General features: G+C 43.5%; 1 protein-coding gene across 2 annotated transcripts in view; it reads left to right on the forward strand.

Moving 5' to 3' along the window:
• The window catches only part of LOC126198667 (juvenile hormone esterase-like), a 178,754-nt gene that overhangs the window by 67,575 nt on the left and 91,558 nt on the right, over positions 1-19,621 (forward strand). For both annotated transcript variants that reach the window (XM_049935153.1, XM_049935152.1), the window contains exons 2-3: positions 11,440-11,643; positions 15,985-16,131. In XM_049935153.1, coding sequence (XP_049791110.1) covers positions 11,440-11,643; positions 15,985-16,131 — 351 coding nt within the window. The remainder of the gene's footprint in view (positions 1-11,439; positions 11,644-15,984; positions 16,132-19,621) is intronic.

The raw sequence follows: 19,621 nt of genomic DNA on the forward strand, positions 1-19,621 counted from the left end.
GGCTGTGGCAGAAGAAGTGTGGCATGGCAGAGACAGTAAAATACGGTGCATCATCCTCCGCCAGCCAGATGGTATGAAGATGTGTCGACCGGTCCAGCTGGTCATCCCCCTCGAGATGGACCAGGGTGGGGAGGATGTCGGGGAATGAAGACTCCTACGCCATCTGTTGGTGTTCTGTTAACTATAACTGTAAAATGGACGTGTGAGAATAAAGGTGTGTTGTTGAGCCGCTGACGTCGCGTTTCTGTCTCCTGAGCGCGCTCCTCCTAGAAGGCCTTTCGCCTTTCGGAGGGCGCGTTTGCATTTATCAGTATATTCCTCACAAGTTCCCGTGTCGGCTTCGTATTCAGAGTCATCCAGCAAGTCCTGTATTGTGTCGTTGAGTCGGGTCAACTCTTCTACTGTTTCCTGAAGGCGTTCCTGGAAGTGTTGTGCGCGTTGTCCTTGGTATAAGTTAGTTTAAGTTAGATTATGTAGAGTGTAAGCCTAGGGACCAGTGACCTCAGCTGTTTGATCCCATGGAACTTCCACAAATTTCCAAAAGGAGTGATGGGAATCGCATCAGGGCTAAGAGACATTAAAAGGATGTTTTTCTGCGTCAAATAACTGATACTGTCATGTGTTTTTTACTTCTGGCATTGTGATGACGGAGACTAATGGGGCGTTTTCTGTTGTTTTTTACTTAGCTCGGTTACGATTTGCGGCAAACAAGTTGTTGTCACCATTCAGCATTCAATGCTCTTGCATCATTCAAACCAATGGTGGCGAATGGCTGGTCTAACCAAAGGAATAATCGACCATTTTACTCGAAGTTCATCACTAATGAACCGCTTTTGTTGATTTTCGTCCATCTTGTAGCATCCAAACAGTCGACTGTTGCTTATTTTTAGGGTCATAAGAAGATATCCAATGTATGATATCTTGTAACATCCAGACAGTCGACTGTTGATTATTTTTTCAGGACATAAGAATACATCCATGGCATAATATTGTATACGGATTTTGCATTTCGCCATTCCGGTTTTTTTGAGCATTTTCTTACTCCAATTGACACGTAACTATTTAGAGCTTCGGCCAAATTGTACGGCACTCATCGGGAACGTAATATTCTCAGAGCTACTTGTCGATGTAAAATCGAACCTACTGCAGTTGCGAGTGTGGCTGAGGCCCTCTGTCTCACAGGAAGTCGCTTGCCGATCCTCATCGCAGCATCAGTGTTTTCCGCAACAATATCCAATTTTTTCGATCTCCAGGGAATTAATTCATCGCCGACAGAAACATGACCAAGACAAAATTCGTAAAACCAGTTGTAAACAGTCTTTTCAGAAATTGGTTAACTGCCAAAAGCTGGCCAGAGTGAGGCATTGGTATTGAGGTCGGCCTTTTCAGAAATGGTGAAAACAGTCCCAGCGAAAATGTTCACTTGAAATTCCATTTTTTCCATAACACTGCTTCTTTAAACAGTCTCTGCAAACAAAGTACTTTGGAATTTCTGAGCTATTATTAACATTGGAAAATAACAATTTTAAAATAACAGTAATGACTTCACAACTCAGTAGCTCATCTACTGACCGCATGTATAACTCAAATGGTGACACTCATATATGATCAAATTAATAGTATCCAGCCCGCTCGGAAAGCTACTTTCTAAGTACTAAAAGCTTGAGAATCTGTACAAAAATGTAAGAGTCAGTCAAAGCATACCATATCGTCGTTCAAAATAGAAATGAAGTCACCAGCTAAGTTATGAATTAGCACAAGAGAGGTGCTCCAATAAAATGCAGTCTACTGGTATATTCGTACATCAGGAGTTCCATCCACTGTACCCTCCTTCGCAGCCGAAGACGCTGGGATTCGATTTGTATGCATGCCGGTTCTAATCCTGGTGGTGAATGAAGATTCCACTGCCAGTACTTGGTCAACTAGGTCAGGAGACGTGGTGGCGTAATGTTACGTCGATGTCCTGGGTTAAACTCCAAACCTGTCCACAGTGTGTCACGGGGTGAGCGCCGGTGACACTAGACGGTGACCCGTCAGTCGGATGCGCGATGTAATTCATAACAATCAATTTAGTGACCATTTCCTTAAAGGTGCTACTTGGATAAGCGCTGTCATGACAACAAACAACTTCCCATTACTTGATAATAATGTGAATATCTCTTCCGATAGTGTATATCGTTAACTTAAGGTCGTTATCTATTAACGAATGGAATCAGCGTCGAAGAAGAAACTCAGTTGCTAACTGTAACTCCAGTGTCTATTTGCTGAATGTGTTTCAGATGAGACAGTTTTGGTAAGTGAATGGACTATCAATGCAAACAAGTGATGACAAATACGAGCATATGGTATGCTAATTGACCTTATATTAGTAGATACAGATGAATTTTTCCGAACTATTTCCAATACAAAAATATAGCAGAACAATCGAATAACTGGAACTGATTATTTCCGGAAATCATTAGAAATGTAGGTACCCACAAACACTATGCTGTAATTTAGCTTCATAAAGGTAAGTGCAAATAATGTTTCTTTATTTCTCATGTATGAAGAAGCAGCAAGACCAAGAGGAGCGTAATTGTGTTCAGACGTGAGCAGTTATGTTAAAACACAGATTGCGTGATAATGTCAACCTACCCTATGCGATCAAAAGTATCCGGACACCTGGCTGAAAATTACTTACAAGTTCGTGGCACCCTCCAACGGTAATGATGGAATTCAGTATGGTGTTGACCCACTCTTAGTCTCGATGACAACTTCCACTCTCGAAGGCATACGTTCTATCAGGTGCTGGAAGGTTTCTTGGCGAATGACAGCCCATTCTTCACGGAGTGTTGCACTGAGGTATCGATGTCGGTCGGTGAATCCTGGCACGAAGTACCCGTTCCAAAACATCCCAAAGGTGTTCTATAGGATTCAGGTCAGGACTCTGTGCAGGCCAGTCCATTACAGGGATGTTAATGTCGTGCAACCACTCCGCCACAGGCCGTGCATTATGAACAGGTGCTCGATCGTGTTGAAAGGTGCAATCGCCATCCCCGAAATGCTCTTCAACAGTGGGAAGCAACAAGATGCTTAAAACGTCAATGTAGGCCTGTGCTGTGATAGTGCCACGCTAAACAAGAAGGGTTGGAAGCTCCCTCCATGAAAAACACGACCACACCATAACACCACCGCCTCCGAATTTTACTGTTGGCACTACTCACGCTGGCAGATGACGTTCAGCGGGCTTTCGCCACACCCACGTCCTGCCATCGGATCGCCACATTGTGTACCGTGATTCGCCACTCCACACAACGTTTTTCCACTGTTCAATCGTCCAATGTTTACGCTCCTTACACCAAGCGAGCCGTCATTTGGCATTTACCGGCATGATGTGTGCCTTTTGAGCAGCCGCTCGACAATGAAATCCAATTTTTCTCACTTCCCGCCTAACTGTCATAGTACTGGGTGGCCCAAAAAGGATGGTCGGATTTGAACTGCGTAGTACCATTGAAAGGTGAGGAGGGGGGACCACTGCCGGCCGTCTGCAAGTCGGCCATTACACCCAGTTTGCCACGAGATGGCGCAGTAGACGGTCGAGCATCGTGTTTTTGCTGTGGAACAGTTTTTCAGAAATGATGAATCGTTTATTACTGTGCAACGATTGTTTCGACAACGTTTTGGTGTAGCGCGTGATGGACCCATTCCAGATCGCAGATCCATATCACGTTGGGTGACTGCATTCCGGACAACAGGGTCTGTCAAAAGTGGTAAATCTACAGGGCGTACACGTACGGCAGTTACTCCACAGAACATTGATGATGTTAGAGCGTCAGTGCTGCAAAGCCCGCGTCGTTCCACTAGGCGTCGTGCTCAAACTTTAGGCCTCAGCCGTAGTTCGTTGCAGCGTATTTTAAGCCGTGAGTTACAGTTTCACCCATACAAAATTATGATCACGCAAAAGCTGTATGATCGTGATTTTGAGCAGCGAAGACGATTTTGTGAATCAATGCTTGACATCTTGTACTCTAATAATGATGTTGTGCTTCTTATGTCAGATGAAGCCCATTTCCATTTAGACGGCTATGTCAATAAACAAAACTGCAGGTACTGGGCAGCAGATAATCCCAGAGAATTCCACCAAAAGCCTCTTCATAGTGCTAAGGTAACAGTCTGGTGTGGAATTTCAAGATTGGGGATTGTTGGTCCTTATTTTTTTGAGGAGAACAACGCTACAGTCACAGTGACCTCGAAACGTTACGTTAACATGCTACGTAGCTTTTTGGTGCCGAAACTGCGAGAGTTACATGTAAATCGAGATCGAATTTGGTTTCAACAGGACGGGGCCACGGCCCACACAGCCAATGACTTCATGTGTGTTTAAGGCGGATGTTCCCCCACCACATCATCTCGCGTTTTGGAGATGTCCACTGGCCCGCGAGATCACCTGACCTCTCAGCCTGTGATTTTTTTCTTTGGGGATACCTAAAGTCAAAAGTCTACGTACAGAAGCCCCGAAACTTAATTGATCTGAAGGAGGCAATCAGTGCGGAAATTATGGCAATTCAAGAAGAAACAGTAGTGAAAGTGATGGAAAATTTCGAGGAAAGACTTGTGGAATGCATCACCGAGGAAGGACACCATCTTCCGGAAGTCATTTTCCGTACATGATTTTTTGTGGTTAGTTCTTGTAATTGGGTGCCTGGGAGCATTTAGTTACGTAATTGAATAAAATTAATTTGTAAAACTGATGGAGTTATAGTTATTTAAAATGTGACCATCCTTTTTGGGCCACCCCTTACTTGCAGTGGATCCTGATGCAGTTTGGAATTCCTGTGTGACGGTCTGGATTAATGTCTGCCTATTACACATTACTGTCGGCGGTCTCTGTCAGTCAACAGCTTGTACGCTTTTGTGCTGTACGTGTCCCTTCACGTTTCCACTTCACAATCACATGGGAAACAGTGGACCTAGGGATGTTTAGGAGTGTGGAAATCTCGCGTGCAGACTTTAGACACAAGTGACACCCAATCAGCTGACCACGTTCGAAGTCCGTGAGTTCCGCCGAGCGCCGCATTCTGCTCCCTCACGATGTCTAATGACTACTGAGGTCGCTGATATGGAGTACTGGCAGTAGGTGGCAGCGCAATGCACTTAATATGAAAAACGTATGTTTTTGGGGGTGTCCGAATACTTTTGATGGTTCAAATGGTTCAAATGGCCCTGAGCACTATGGGACTCAACTGCTGAGGTCATTAGTCCCCTAGAACTTAGAACTAGTTAAACCTAACTAACCTAAGGACATCACAAACATCCATGCCCGAGGCAGGATTCGAACCTGCGACCGTAGCGGTCTTGCGGTTCCAGACTGCAGCGCCTTTAACCGCACGGCCACTGCGGCCGGCCGAATACTTTTGATAACATAGTGTAAATGTAGTGCAGCTATGCTAAAAAAAAAGAGGGGGGGGGGGAAGGTGGAGGGAGGAAACGAAGAAATCAATTGTCATCTTATTAGCAAAGTAATGCAAGCTTTCATTCGGTGTGTGCACTACAGAAATTCGGAAAACAATAGGCAGCTTCAGCGAAGCACTACTTGGTTATAGGTGCTGCTTTTCATCATATTGCTCGCTGTACTCGTCACTTGAGCCAAGTAACCTCAAAAACTAGACCTGCATCTTATGCAATGGAGTAGCGGACACAGGGGCAAAAACAAATTATGACTGCGTTGTCAAAGATATATCTAGTTTAGTGTCATTCGCAAGGTTATATGGGTCCTAATTTCTCTTCTCCCACTGATACTACAACACACAATTGCATTTCAGTCGTGAAATTACGAAGAGTCGTAATGCAAACTCCAGATCACACTGGATTGCGTCAATGGTAACCTGCAGAAGGTATTGCCGCTTCTTTCTCAAAGCTCGTCGCAGGTTGTGTTCCAAAATGAACAGCAATACAACACACTGACATTCTGCTCCTATGGAGCTCTATACGTTAGGATAACATAATCACAATGGTGTGCGAGAATCACCATAACTTTCACATTATTGGGGTTACGACGAACTTACGATCGTCATGATGATCCATAGTGGAGCCATCTGTTTGACTGGCGTTTCATGTGTGGTTCGTACTATTTGGTCTATGTCTCATCCAGCGTAACGATACGATGCAAGAAAATCTTTGGCGTTCCAAGCAGCGTCTAATCGTAGTCATTTCTGCATTTCCGTCAAATCATGTGGCATACATCGTGATGCAGTTTTTCTCATGCCCAGCGTCCCTTCAGAATGTGAAGCACAGTCATGTGCGCTAATCCTGTCTCTCGGGCCATCTCACGAATGGTTTGGCGTCGAAGACGGTCCAATAACAGCAGACACTTCCTTTACTGGCCGCAGACTGTCCGCTACATTTAGCATTCCTTGTCTCTGTTCTGTAAGGCAAAGCAGATTCGCCGCAAGTGATGATCATGAAGGCACTCTGGTGCTGTACGCCGATTGGCACATTTTAGTTCAAAGGGCTCTGAGCACTATGGGACTTAACATCTGTGCTCATCAGTCCCCTAGAACTTAGAACCACTTAAACCTAACTAACCTAAGGACATCACACACATCCATGCCCAAAGGCAGGATTCCAACCTGCAACCGTAGTGGTCGAGCGGTTCCAGACTGAAGCGCCTAGAATCGCTCGGACACACCGGCCGGCGGCACATTTTAGTCCAACGCCGTTGTTCTTATTACTAAAACGTCGAAACAGAACTTTATTAGACCGCATGCGATACAACTCTGCAGCAACGCACCACTATTACATTTCCAATTCTTCGATGTTGCTTTTGTGTTACGCATGTCTACTTCTCTGTAGCTTTGCAATACGTTAAATAAGCAAAAATCGGGACGAATGCTACGGTGGTTCCTTAAACAAGGACACAGCCGATCTCCTGCCCAGCCGTGTCCAACACGAGCTTGTTCTCTTCTCTAATGAACACGCATTCGACGGAACGTGCAGCTCTAAGGTTCTTTCTTTTCCCTCCCCAGTACCTGCCACAGCTTAAATTTGTCTTGTTACCACTAACCTGGCGATTAGATGTTAAATGTCGAATAAATAAGTTTCCTAGTTACATGAAAGTTGTTACGTCGTAATATATTTTATGGCATTACTCTTAATAAACGGCATGCAGCGTTCTTCGTTTTCCTATATAAATGGGAACGTGACTTCGAATTGGGCCTAAGCTGCTTAGTGGGAACCGATATGAGGCGATTTCGTAGATAGGTATTATTGGTAGAATTGCTTGTGAATTATAAAACTGAATGTACTTAAGTAAGTATACAAGTATGTATGCATTTTCCACGTCTCCACATAAACTACAGGACAGATTTCCACCAAACTTGGTACACATATTTTTTACTATCTAGAAGAGTTACTGTGGGGGTAAGAACTACTCTCCCATCAAATGAAGTCGGTCGGGGTGGAAAAGGAGTGTAGCCCACGACTCATAGTTTAGTTATCCTGTGTTTCAGAATGAGAGCAGTTAGACTTGCAACAAACTTTACACATAATTTCATACCTTTAAGAAACCTTTTCTCGCTGACGACCCCACAAAATGACGTCACTTGCTGTTGATGTAGTATAACTGTCATGCGAGTCATGACGTTTTAATTTATTGCTTCTTTTCTACTAACTGTATTCATGACACATTTTGCAGACAGTATTTATATATATATCACTCAATGTACCAGAAAAATTACATCATTGTATGACACGTAGTTCAGGAGAAACGACTCACAAACACTGAACGCTTCTAAAACAACCGCATCATGCAAGACTTCATCATGCAAGTTATTACTTCTTCGATACTAGCTCTTTTCGGAACACTTTTCGCAGATAGTATCCACGTTTTCCACAGAATACGCCTGTCGCAACACTTTTTGCAGGCAGTATCCACATATGCCGCTGAATGAACCTACGGAAATACACAATTTTACGAGACATACGACATCATAGACAATGAGATGCGTGAGCAACTGCCGCATCATGCACGACGTTTTAATCGATTACTTCTTTACTGCTAATTCCATTCACAACACATTTTTCAGACGGTAGCCACTTATACCGTTGGATGTACTTGCAAACTTATATCATTGTGCGGCACATGGTTCAGGAGGTTCTACGCCATTAACATTAAGCGGCGTGAAAATGAAATTGCACAGCGCAGTTCGGTAGACATACAGATACGAAAAACTACTTGTGAAATGTGTTAAATATGTGTGAACGATTTAAATCAAATTTGGTACACGTATTAGTTGTGGGGTAAGAACCACCAGCCTCTTATTGCGGTAAGGTGGAGAGGAAAAAAAGGGGGTGGCGAGATGGACTAACAGAAGACTGGAATAAATCCATACCAGGGGAACGGTGGGTACTCAGGCAGTCGCCTGCAAGGTTACTGTCCTTCAGCCCACTGATACAAACAGGAGATCGTTGTAGTCACTACTGCCCATTACTTGTAAAACGAATTGTCTTATTAGCTTATGCTAAGTTGAGGAAATAATTGTTCATTTGCAGCAAATGAATCACATTCATAGAACTAAGTTCATTGCTATCATCCGCTGGGCGAGGGGCTTACAGCAATAAGAACTGCATACACCAATTCATTTACACTGACGAGCCAAAACATTATGACGACCTGCATAATAGCTTATTGGGCCATCTTTCTATACCAACAATCAGTGTTACATCGTTTCTACAGTTCGAGGGTAGATTTGTGGAGCTATATGGCCCCAGGTGTCTACGCTCAAGTCATTTAGTTCCCGTGAATAAATGGCAGCTGATTTGTGTACGCGCTGATGGAGCTCGATAGCGACCCAGGTGAGAAAACCGGATTCAGTCAGGCGAATTTGGTGGTCAAGACATTAACGTGACTTCACTATCATGTTCCTCGGTCCACTGTAGTACGATTCTGACTTCAAGACACGGACAGCAATATTGCTGGAAGATCACATCGTCGTCAGGGGAGACATCAAGTATGAACGGATGCAGGTTGTCCGCAAACGACCTGGTGTCTTCGATTACTGCCATAGGTGCCGTCCAAAGGCAGGAGAATGTGAATCGCAGCATTAATACTGCTATCGAGCCAGCTAGCACAGTGGTTAGCAGACTGGAGGCATTCGGGAGGACGACGGTTCAACCCCGCATCCAGCCATCCAGATTCAGGCTTTCCGTGAGTTCCCTAAATCACCCCAGGCAAATGTCGGAATGGTTCCTTTGTAAAAGCACGGGCGATTTCCTTCCCCCTCCGTGACACAATCCGAACTTGTGATCTGTCTCTAATGACCTCGATGTGGACGGGACGTTAAACCCAAACTTTCTTCCTTGCGTTAACACTGCTCCCACTTGTCTTCGTCTGTGGGGCGGTGCACGTTTCGAGCAGTCGTTTGCCGGATGACGGTGTTCGAGGATGGGACCGACGGTATGGCGTAGCAAAAATGCGATTCATCCGACGAGCTGATGTTTTTCCAGTCATACTCGGTCCAATCTCGATGATCTCGAGCCCACTAAAATCGTAATTGGCGATGCCGTTGGGCCAATATCTGAACACGGAGGAATCGTCTGCTGCGTAGCCCATTGTTCAACAATAGGAGCTGAACGGTGTGCTCCGAAACACATGTGCGTCCAACGGCATTGTGCTCTTTCGCCAGTAGTGCCATCTGTCCTACTTTACAGAGCAGACAAGCCTTCACACCCAACGTTCTGTGAAGAGTCGTGGACGTCCAGCCACTTAGCACCTAGTGGTAGTTTCATTGCCCTTCTACCTATTTCCGTAGTTGCTCAGGACAGTAACACGTCAACGTTCGACCAGCGACGCCGTTTTCGAGTTACTCGTTCAAAGGCTCTGCGTAATAATAATCTGGCCTTTGTCAAAGTCGCTTATCTCAGTGGATTTCTCCACTTGCAGTCGTCGTTGTCGCTAGGGTAGTTCTCCATCCATCTCCTCTCGGCTTTCACACTTCTGTTACTGCGTCACGTGTTCGCTAGGCCACCAGGACTCATTCGTCCGTGCAGTGGACAGTCGTCTTAATGTTCTGGCTGATCAGGGTAAGTGCTACGTGGAGCTACGAGAGCCTCTGTAAAGTTCGGAAAGTAGGAGACGAGGTATTGGCAGAAATAAAGCTGTGGAGACGGATCGTGAGTTCTGCTGGGCACCCCAGTCGGTAGAGCACTTGCCCGTGAAAGGCAAGGGTCCCGAGTTCTAGCCTCGCTCCGGCACCCAGTTTTAATCTGCCAGGAAATTTCAAACGCTACATAGATACTAAGTGAACTGTTTGGGAGAAGAAATAGTTTTGAGATGATGGTGTCAATAATTCGGCACTAAACAACATGTCACAGATTTTCCGCCATTTATTTTGTGAATTCAGGTGTCAGTTGAGTATTCACTCAAACACACGACCAGTAGAAAGAAATACATAATGACTTTAGTGATGTCATCAAGTGCGTTGGTGAGTCTTGTCGAAAACTATTACAGTGAGGATTACCGTCCTCACGTACAGACTACACGGATAGCCTATCGGATTTCCTGTAGACAGAGGTTGAACAATGCTGATAAGGCGCAGGTCTTCAAACGAACAACAGCTACAAAACAGACACACAACTGCTAGTGTGACTGCTAAAGGCTGTAAAGTTCTCACGTGAAGCGGATGAAGAGCCATTTTAACAGTCTGTTAACAGGACAGGAGAGCGTTACACAGATTGCTAGACAAGCAGCAGTGGCAATGGAAGAGTGCAGACTGATTAGGAAGCATCGACGTTGCGACTCGTCTGCAAAAATTCCTAGGGACGGCAGAACCCGAAACCTGCTACCGAAGGGCTTTCGGGAGACAATGAGCAGCGGTGACTCAGTGCTCGTCCGATAGGGCTTTATGACGATAAATCATGCCGGATCGAAAAACGAGATGCTGGCACACCAGAACGCAAACCTGCACTCAAGCCTCCCTAATTCCTGTTGGCCCTTCCTTGAAGAATTACATTAATTTCTATTGGGCATACAAAGACATCCAATTAAAACTGGGTACTCACACGCTGATGATTAGCCTATACGTTCGGTGACTCCACTCCTTTGAATGTAACGCCTGTCTGCAAATCGCTTCTGAAATCACTGCTACATAAAAAAAAAACTTATGGCTAGATGTACTGTGATGACAACAATACGTTCTTTTATGAAACACCGATCTTCGAAGCTGACAAACACTATCTCGTCGTAATTTTACCTAGTTAGTATCTTCGTCCTGGTCCACTATCAGACATATCCCACTGTTCCACGTGAAAACACGTTTGTCAGCCCATCCGATGCTAGTGCCAAGGTCATTACTGGCCTCGTGAGTCTTAGGGGAACATGTAATGCCCAACACCGTTTAAGATCAGTGCGCTGTACGAAATAGTGCACTTTTTTGTTGACTCGTCACGTGCTTTTGTCCACAGATGGAGATCGTCATGAGAATCGCGTGGGTACTGGCTTTTCTGGCGTCCACAGCAGCACACTGGTATGACGCTGGATTTCCGACGGTTCGGCTTAACGAGACTGACATCGTCGGGAGCTGGATGACGTCATACCATGGCAGGATATTTGCCGCATTCCGCGGGATCCCGTACGCCGAACCACCGGTGGGCGACCTGCGCTTTCGTGTAAGTGTTACAAATACTGCTGTAATGAGGGATATAGGCCATAAATTTCGTTCAGTGTATTGATTAATATGCTCCTGAAGAAAGCATCTCCAGCAATGTAAATTGGATTTCAACTTGTCTTCACTCGCAGGCTAATGAATGATTGGCACAGTTTCTATCGATCCACACAGATTTGTAATCATTTCATATAATCGATAAGTATAAATCTGAAACGAACTTTTCGTCGACTAGAGTGACGGTAAATTCGTATGGCGTGATTGGGTGGAAGGCCGGCCTGAGTGGCCGTGCAGTTCTAGGCGCTACAGTCTGGAACCGAGCGACCGCTACGGTCGCAGGTTCGAATCCTGCCCCGGGCATGGATGTGTGTGATGTCCTTAGGTTAGTTAGGTTTAATTAGTTCTAAGTGCTAGGCGACTGATGACCTCAGCAGATAAGTCGCATAGTGCTCAGAGCCATTTGAACCATTTTTTTTTTTTTTTTTTTTTTTTTTTTGTGTGGAAGTTCCTGAAGATGGATGTTTAGCCGCCTGCCTGCGACTACTTTCAACTGATCGCTACTTCGATCACCTGCGCGCCTTTGACATACCCCTGTGATAGTACTGGGGAGAAGGAACTAAAGTTTAAGCGGAACCCAAACCACGTGTCGACTCTGGTATGTCTTCATACTGAGACGTGAAGACTAATGTGAAGACAAACAGAAAGATTCCGGAGTTTGGCCAAGATTAGACCCCACGACCGTCGAGTCTCCAGCCTCGCATTTTACTACTAGACAACCAAACCCAACTGCGGACATTATTACCATTCAGACACACAACCACGCACTAGGCCTTTATGGTTATGACTGCGATACACTGTCTCAGAAAAAAGTTAAAAATAGTTGCAGTCCCCCGGTTTTGGTCAAGATTTTCGGAAGAATTTCTCTGGCTGTTAGGTAACCGCGGGGTCTGGTAAACCCCCCAAAAATATACCCAATAAGAAACCTTCTGCTTCCCCTCTCAGATTTTTGACATTTGGCTGAAAAGAAGCGAGTTATTCAATCTGCTAAATTTCAAACAGCCCACACAGTGGTATAGAGAATCCGCTCGTAACTTTGTTCATCGACTGTTGAAGTCGTAAGATGTGGAATATAAACAGCCTCTAACATTCTGCGAGGTGTCTGTTTGTTCTAAGTCGTGTCTCCCTACCACTTTCGCGCAACGACGCTCTGAACGTGTTTTTTAGGGAACTGACTGGTTTGAACCTGGGAGCTGTTGCTGGTAAGGAAACAGCAGACCACACATGACATGTAGAGTTCAGTGTGACTAGCAATGATATAATCAAATACTTAATGATTTCAGCGTCAGCTCCACTGCACTCCCTGTAAAAGAATCGTAATACTAACTAAATTTAGTGGAAGGGGTTGACGGCTTTCTTATTTTTAGTTAGCTGGTAAAATAACGTCGAAAAAGCAGTTAAGTTTACCATTGGAAATTTTATTCTACTCACAAAACATTGTTTATAAATTGCACTATTGATAAAAGGAAATGTTTTAATACAGGATGGTAAAAACCAACTGCGTTCAACAAAAATGTGAACGAATATTCCCTGAACGGGTTTCCAAGTTCTATAATGGATCGAAGGATGACCTATGCCATATCACATCTATAATCTAGGTTTAAATTAAGTTTCATAAAAGAGAACATTATTACTGGTCTACAGTGACCCTCAATTATCTTTAATTACTTATTTAACTTGTCGTAAATTACAGTGGCTGATGTGTCTTCTCAATAATTATATAACAGAAAAATCATCGCATTTCAGATTTTAACTTCAAGTAGCAAATGTGAATACCACGAAGTTTAATTGACGATCGACACTACTATTACGTAAAAAGGGGATGTAACAGATGACACTTCTGCTGTTCTGAGTGAAGCATTATGCGCTGTTATGCGGCATCGCGTGCGTTCATTACCTTGTCGGTGGTTAGGCAGCGTCACGGGGCGGCTGGCAGCGCAGCTCCACACACCTCGCCGTCTCGGAAGCAACTCTCTCGAACTTCTCCTTACTACAATTTACCGAAGTTGGTTTAAGAAAAAGGTATATGGCTGTGTTTTCAACTGACCAACCAGCGTCTCAATGTTAACCTTAAGCTCCGCCTACAAAACTTCTGTCTATCCAATGAGAAATGTTATACTTTTCGTGGTGGGGCAATGTTTTTAATGTCTGCTACGAAACAGAGATGTGTATAATCTCACGCTAAAACTTGCAGCTGGCGTAGCCCTTTTAGTGTTATGGTAAGATCTATACTGTTCTTCTGGAACAGTATAGATCATCATAGCTATCATGTCAGGGTTTTCATGGAAGGTGTTGGATTTGCCTGACACCTTACAAGCACAAGTTAAATTGCTTTGTTTTTACTTAATTATACGTGTGGTACTGAAATTTCACCGGGAAACTTTGTTCAGAAAAGTCAGTATTTCACAAAAAATAAACAAATAAATAAATAAAAATCAATGTCTCGTACCCTCTCAAATATCCAAAACAGGTTCAGCAATGTAACATGCGCTTGAAATTTGTGACACTGCCAGCAGAAGAAATATGTTCGCTTGCTCTGTTACCTCCTGCCCAACAACCCTCATAATGAAAACTTCCTGGCAGATTAAAACCGTGTGCCGGACCGAGACTCGAACTCGGGACCTTTGCCTTTCACGGGCAAGTGCTCTAACATCTGAGCTACCCAAGCACGACTTAAGCGCCGTCCTCACATCTTTACTTCTGCCAGTATCTCGTCTCCTACTTTCGAAACTTTACATAAGGTCTCCTGCGAACCTTGCAGAACTAGCATTCCTGAAAGAAAGGATATTGTGGAGACATAGCTACTCCCCTTATTCTATAATAGCCCAACTTCTGGTGCAATGTTTTGTGATCAACACGATCAAACGTCTTAGTTAAATCAAAAAATATGCCTTGCGTTCGAAACCTTTTCTTTAACCCATTCAGTACCTCACAGAGGAAAGACAATATAGCATTTTCAGTTGTTAAATCGCTCCTAAAGCCGAACTGTACATTTGATAGCAAATTATGTGAAATAAAATGATCAATTGTCCTCACCTACACAGCCTTTTCAGTAAATTTAGCAAGCACTGGTGGCATAGAAATAGGTCCAAAATTGTCTACATTATCTCTTTCTCAATTTTTATGAAGCGGCTTTACTACTGAGTACTTTAATCGTTCAGGAAACTGATTATTGTTAAAGGAAAAATTACAAATATGGCTAAGTACGGGGCTAACATGTGCAGCACAGTAGGTTAGTATTCTGCTAGGCTCTTCATCGTATCCATGAGAGTCCTTAGTCTTCGGTGATTTAATTACTGACTCACTCTCCCCGTTGTCTGTATCACACAGGAGCATTTCAGAAAACAATCTCGGAAAGCCATTTTCCAAGAAAGTTATATGATTCCCTGTGGAAATTAAGTTTTTATTTACTTCACCAGCTATGTTCAGAAACTGATTGTTAAATACTGTACGTATATCTGACTTATTTTTACTACGAATTGGCTTTATAACGTTGACCTTGTGCTGCTGACCAGACACTTCCTTCACAACTGACCATATGGTTTTAATTTTATCCTGTGAATTAGCTACTCTATTTGCGTACCACATACTCTTTGTCTTCCTAATAACGTTTTTAAGCACCTTACAATACTGTTCGTAATGGGCTACTGTAGCTTGATTGCTACTACTTCTGACATTTTGATATGATTCCCGCTTTGTTCTATATGATATCCTTATCCCTCTAGTCAACCACCCAGGCTAGTACCCTGTTTAGCACTTTGTAATGGAACGCAACTCTCAAAGAGCATCAGAAATGTGCTAAGGAAAGCATTATATTTGTCATCCATGTTATCGGCACTATAAACTGCTGTGGAACATCACTACTGGTCTAGCACTAACTGCCACGCGGGATTAGCCGAGCGGTCTCAGGCGCTGCAGTCAGGACTGTGCGGCTGTTCCCGGCGGAGGTTCGAGTCCTCCTTCGGGCATGGGTGTGTGTGTTTGTCCTTGGGATAGTTTAGGTTAAGTTGTGTGTAAGCTTAGGGACTGATGACCTTAGCAGTTAAGTCCCATAAGATTTCACACACATTTGAACATTTTCTAGCACTAACTGCAGATCTTTCTTGCGAGAACTGTGACACGTTTCTTCGTATCTGTGTGTTCTCTTGCTGTTTTCTCTTCATATTTGTTCACGAAAGTGTTGCCAACCTGACGAAGTAAATTATGTCACGTTGACGACTGTTCATGCCCGACGTATAATTTTTACACACGTTACGGCCGGGTGCTTATTAAGGAACCTTTTCGGCAGAATCCCCGGCCCGCACAGCTGCCGGCGGGTGTGTTCAACGCCAGCGTCGACGGCCCGTTGTGCATCCAGAAGAACGTGCTGGTGCCCAACGCGGTCGTCATGGGCCAAGAGGACTGCCTATACCTCAACGTCTACACGCAGCCCGCGGTAAGTACGGCTAGTCCCAATCTGCTTTCACTGCATCATTTGTAGTACGTGAAAAGCTTCCACTTCTTTATTTGCTTTACTGTTACGTCTTTATTAAAAAAAGAACAGACACACACACACTACAAACGCTGGTCATTACTTCCGGACGATAATACGATTCGTACAGGATGACGTTACAAAGTGTCAGGGATCATAGAGAGGGCTAAATGTATCAATTTAAGGTAAGGGACCCAATCGGGTCGAAATTTATAGGCGAAAATCGTTCTGATGCTTCTGGCAGTGGAATTCGTAAGTTAAATGTACTGGTACTGTTGTTGCTACGATTATAGGGAAAACACCTTCCAGGAGTGGTGTTGTAGACCAAACCAAGACAAAACTGTCATCTAAACAAGGGCTCTAAAATCCAGGCCTTAAGAGCACTTGTTCAGTAGGAACGATGTGTTTCACAGCAGCAGACATGAACAAGTCCTCATACCTCTTAAGGTTTCCATTTTAGGTCCCATGTATAATGGACACTTTTTCTTGTTTTCGTCGCGCAAACTCCTCCGGAATACGTGAACGAAAGAGCTTGCAGCAGAAAAACTCTTACAGTATGAATTCTAAAGCCCATGTTTACTCGCCATTTCTTTCTTGTTTTGGTCCGTACTACCACCTCAGAATGTTTCCCATCCCACAAACTTCAACAACAATACCGTTATACGTATTTCCCTGTCGGAGGGATCAGAACGATTTTCGCTTTAACTTTCGACTTGGTCGCTTCCGCACCGGGGTCCCTTACTTCAAATTGATACATTTATCCTTTTCCACCGGAAGTTTCTAAAGTCATCACGGAAACACCCTGTATCTCAAAGTAGGAAGCTGAGACAGAAGAACAGCTTTACAGAGCACTGAAAGGCCTTAGTCGAAACAAGTCTGCTGGAGTAGACGATATTCCTTTCGAATTATTGAGATCCTTAGGAGACAAAAATACTCCACCTGCTCTGCAAGATATCACACTGGCGAAATACCCAGAAGAAAGTAATAATTCCAGTTTCAAAGAAACCAATTGCTGACATATGTGAATATCATTTATTAGCTTAATAAGTCCTGTTTACAAAATACTAACACGAATTCTTTACAGAAGAATGGAACGACTGGTACAATCCGACCTCGCGGAAGATCACTTTGGGTTTCGGAGAAATATAACAACACGCAAGGTAGTACCGGCCCTACGACGTATCTTAGAAGATACACTTGCAAAGGGAAACCAACATTTATAGGATTTTTAGATTTAGAAAAAGCTTTTGACAATGCTGACTGCAGTACACTCCTAGAAATTTTGAAGGTAGCAAGGATAAAACGCAGAGGGTGAAAAGTAATTTACAACTTGCACAAAAGCCAGAGTACTGTTCTAAGAGTTGTAGGACATGAAAGAGAAGCAACAGCTGAGAAGAGGGTGAGACAGGTTTTTTTTATTCTCTATATACAGGGAGTTACAAAAAGGTACGGCCAAACTTTCAGGAAACATTCCTCACACACAAATAAAGAAAAGATGTTATGTGGACATGTGTCCGGAAACGCTTAATTTCCATGTTAGAGCTCATTTTAGTTTTGTCAGTATGTACTGTACTTCCTCGATTCACCGCCATGATTTCGTACGGGATACTCTACCTGTGCTGCTAGAACATGTGCCTTTACAAGTACGACACAACATGTGGTTCATGCACGATGGAGCTCCTGCACATTTCAGTCGAAGTGTTCGTACGCTTCTCAACAACAGATTCGGTGACCGATGGATTGGTAGAGGCGGACCAATTCCATGGCCTCCACGCTCTCCTGACCTCAACCCTCTTGACTTTCATTTATGGGGGCATTTGAAAGCTCTTGTATACGCAACCCCGGTACCAAATGTAGAGACTCTTCGTGCTCGTATTGTGGACGGCTGTGATACAATATGCCATTCTCCAGGGCTGCATCAGCGCATCAGGGATTCCATGCGACGGAGGGTGGATGCATGTATCCTCGCTAACGGAGGACGTTTTGAACATTTCCTGTAACAAAGTGTTTGAAGTCACGCTGGTACGTTCTGTTTCTGTGTGTTTTCATTCCATGATTAATGTGATTTGAAGAGAAGTAATAAAATGAGCTCTAAAATGGAAAGTAAGCGTTTCCAGACACATGTCCACATAACATATTTTCTTTCTTTGTGTGTGAGGAATGTCTCCTGAAAGTTTGGCCGTACCTTTTTGTAACACCCTGTATTGTGCGATCAGTAAAGAAAACCGAGGAGTGATTGGGAAAATGAATTAAACTTCATGGAGAAGTAATAAAAGTTTGAGCTTAGCCGACGGCATTGTAATTCACCAAAGACGACAAAAGTCTTGGAAGAGCAGCTGAATGGAACGTATAAGGTTTTGAAAAAAGGTTATTATACGAACATCATCAAAAGTAGAAACAAAGACAATGGAATGCAATCGAATTACATCAGTCGATGCTAAAGGAATTAGATTAGGAACTGAGGCACTAAAAGTAGTAGATGGGTTTTACTATTTGGGCAGCAAAATGACTGATGATGTTGCAAGCACGGAAGATAAACAATGCAGACTGGGAGTAGCAAGAAAAGCATTTACGATAAACAGGAATTTGTTGAAATGTAATATAAATTGGAGTGTTTGTGCTACAGAGTAATTTTGAAGGTTTGATGGGTATAGTAACTACTAGGGAGGTCCTGTATCGAGGAGGATAAAAAATAAATTTAGGAACAACTTGACTGAAATATGTAATAGGTTGATGAGATATATCGCGAGGCAACACGGAATCGTGAATTTGTAATAGAAGGAAATTTGGGGGGTAAAATTGTAGAGGAAGACGAAGTGTTGCGCAGAGATAAAGAGGCTTGCACAGGATGACTAGCGTGGGGAGGTGCTTCAAAACAGTCTTCGAAATGAAGACCACAACAACAACTCAAAGCAACTCTTAACTAGGAAATAAGGCTTTCGGCGATGATCACCGTGCGTTTGCTTGAAATATCCCCAGATCTTCTGTGTAAGAGTAGTCGATCTTCCTTGTGTCTCGCTGGACTGGTGCTATGATATTTGTAAACAGTTTTAAAGTGACAGACTTCGAATTAAAAAATCAAATGTATTCGAATTTGGAGGTGAGGAAATAGTTTTCAGACAACTAAAAAAAATTGAGTGGCCTTCTGCCACGTCACAAGTCAGTCAAAATGGCTCCGAAATTACTCAATTTTCTCGCTATTGCACTTCAGGTATGCGAATGTTATTGACTTCTTTGCTCGGGAGAGCTATTACTTTTAAATATGGAGTATAAATACGTTCCTTCGAAATGAATTTCCAGAAGAGAATAAATTCCATTTCAAGATATAGCATGGAAACGTGAAAAAATGAAAATAATAATCTGTTCATATATTTTATTTCGACAGTCCGTAAATTAAGGTCCTTCTCGGTCCCTCACCCATTCCAGCACTTATTTTATGTTATTTAGATCCTAA

The sequence above is a fragment of the Schistocerca nitens genome, chromosome 8, assembly GCF_023898315.1.
Source record: "Schistocerca nitens isolate TAMUIC-IGC-003100 chromosome 8, iqSchNite1.1, whole genome shotgun sequence".
NCBI classification, from domain to species: domain Eukaryota; kingdom Metazoa; phylum Arthropoda; class Insecta; order Orthoptera; family Acrididae; genus Schistocerca; species Schistocerca nitens.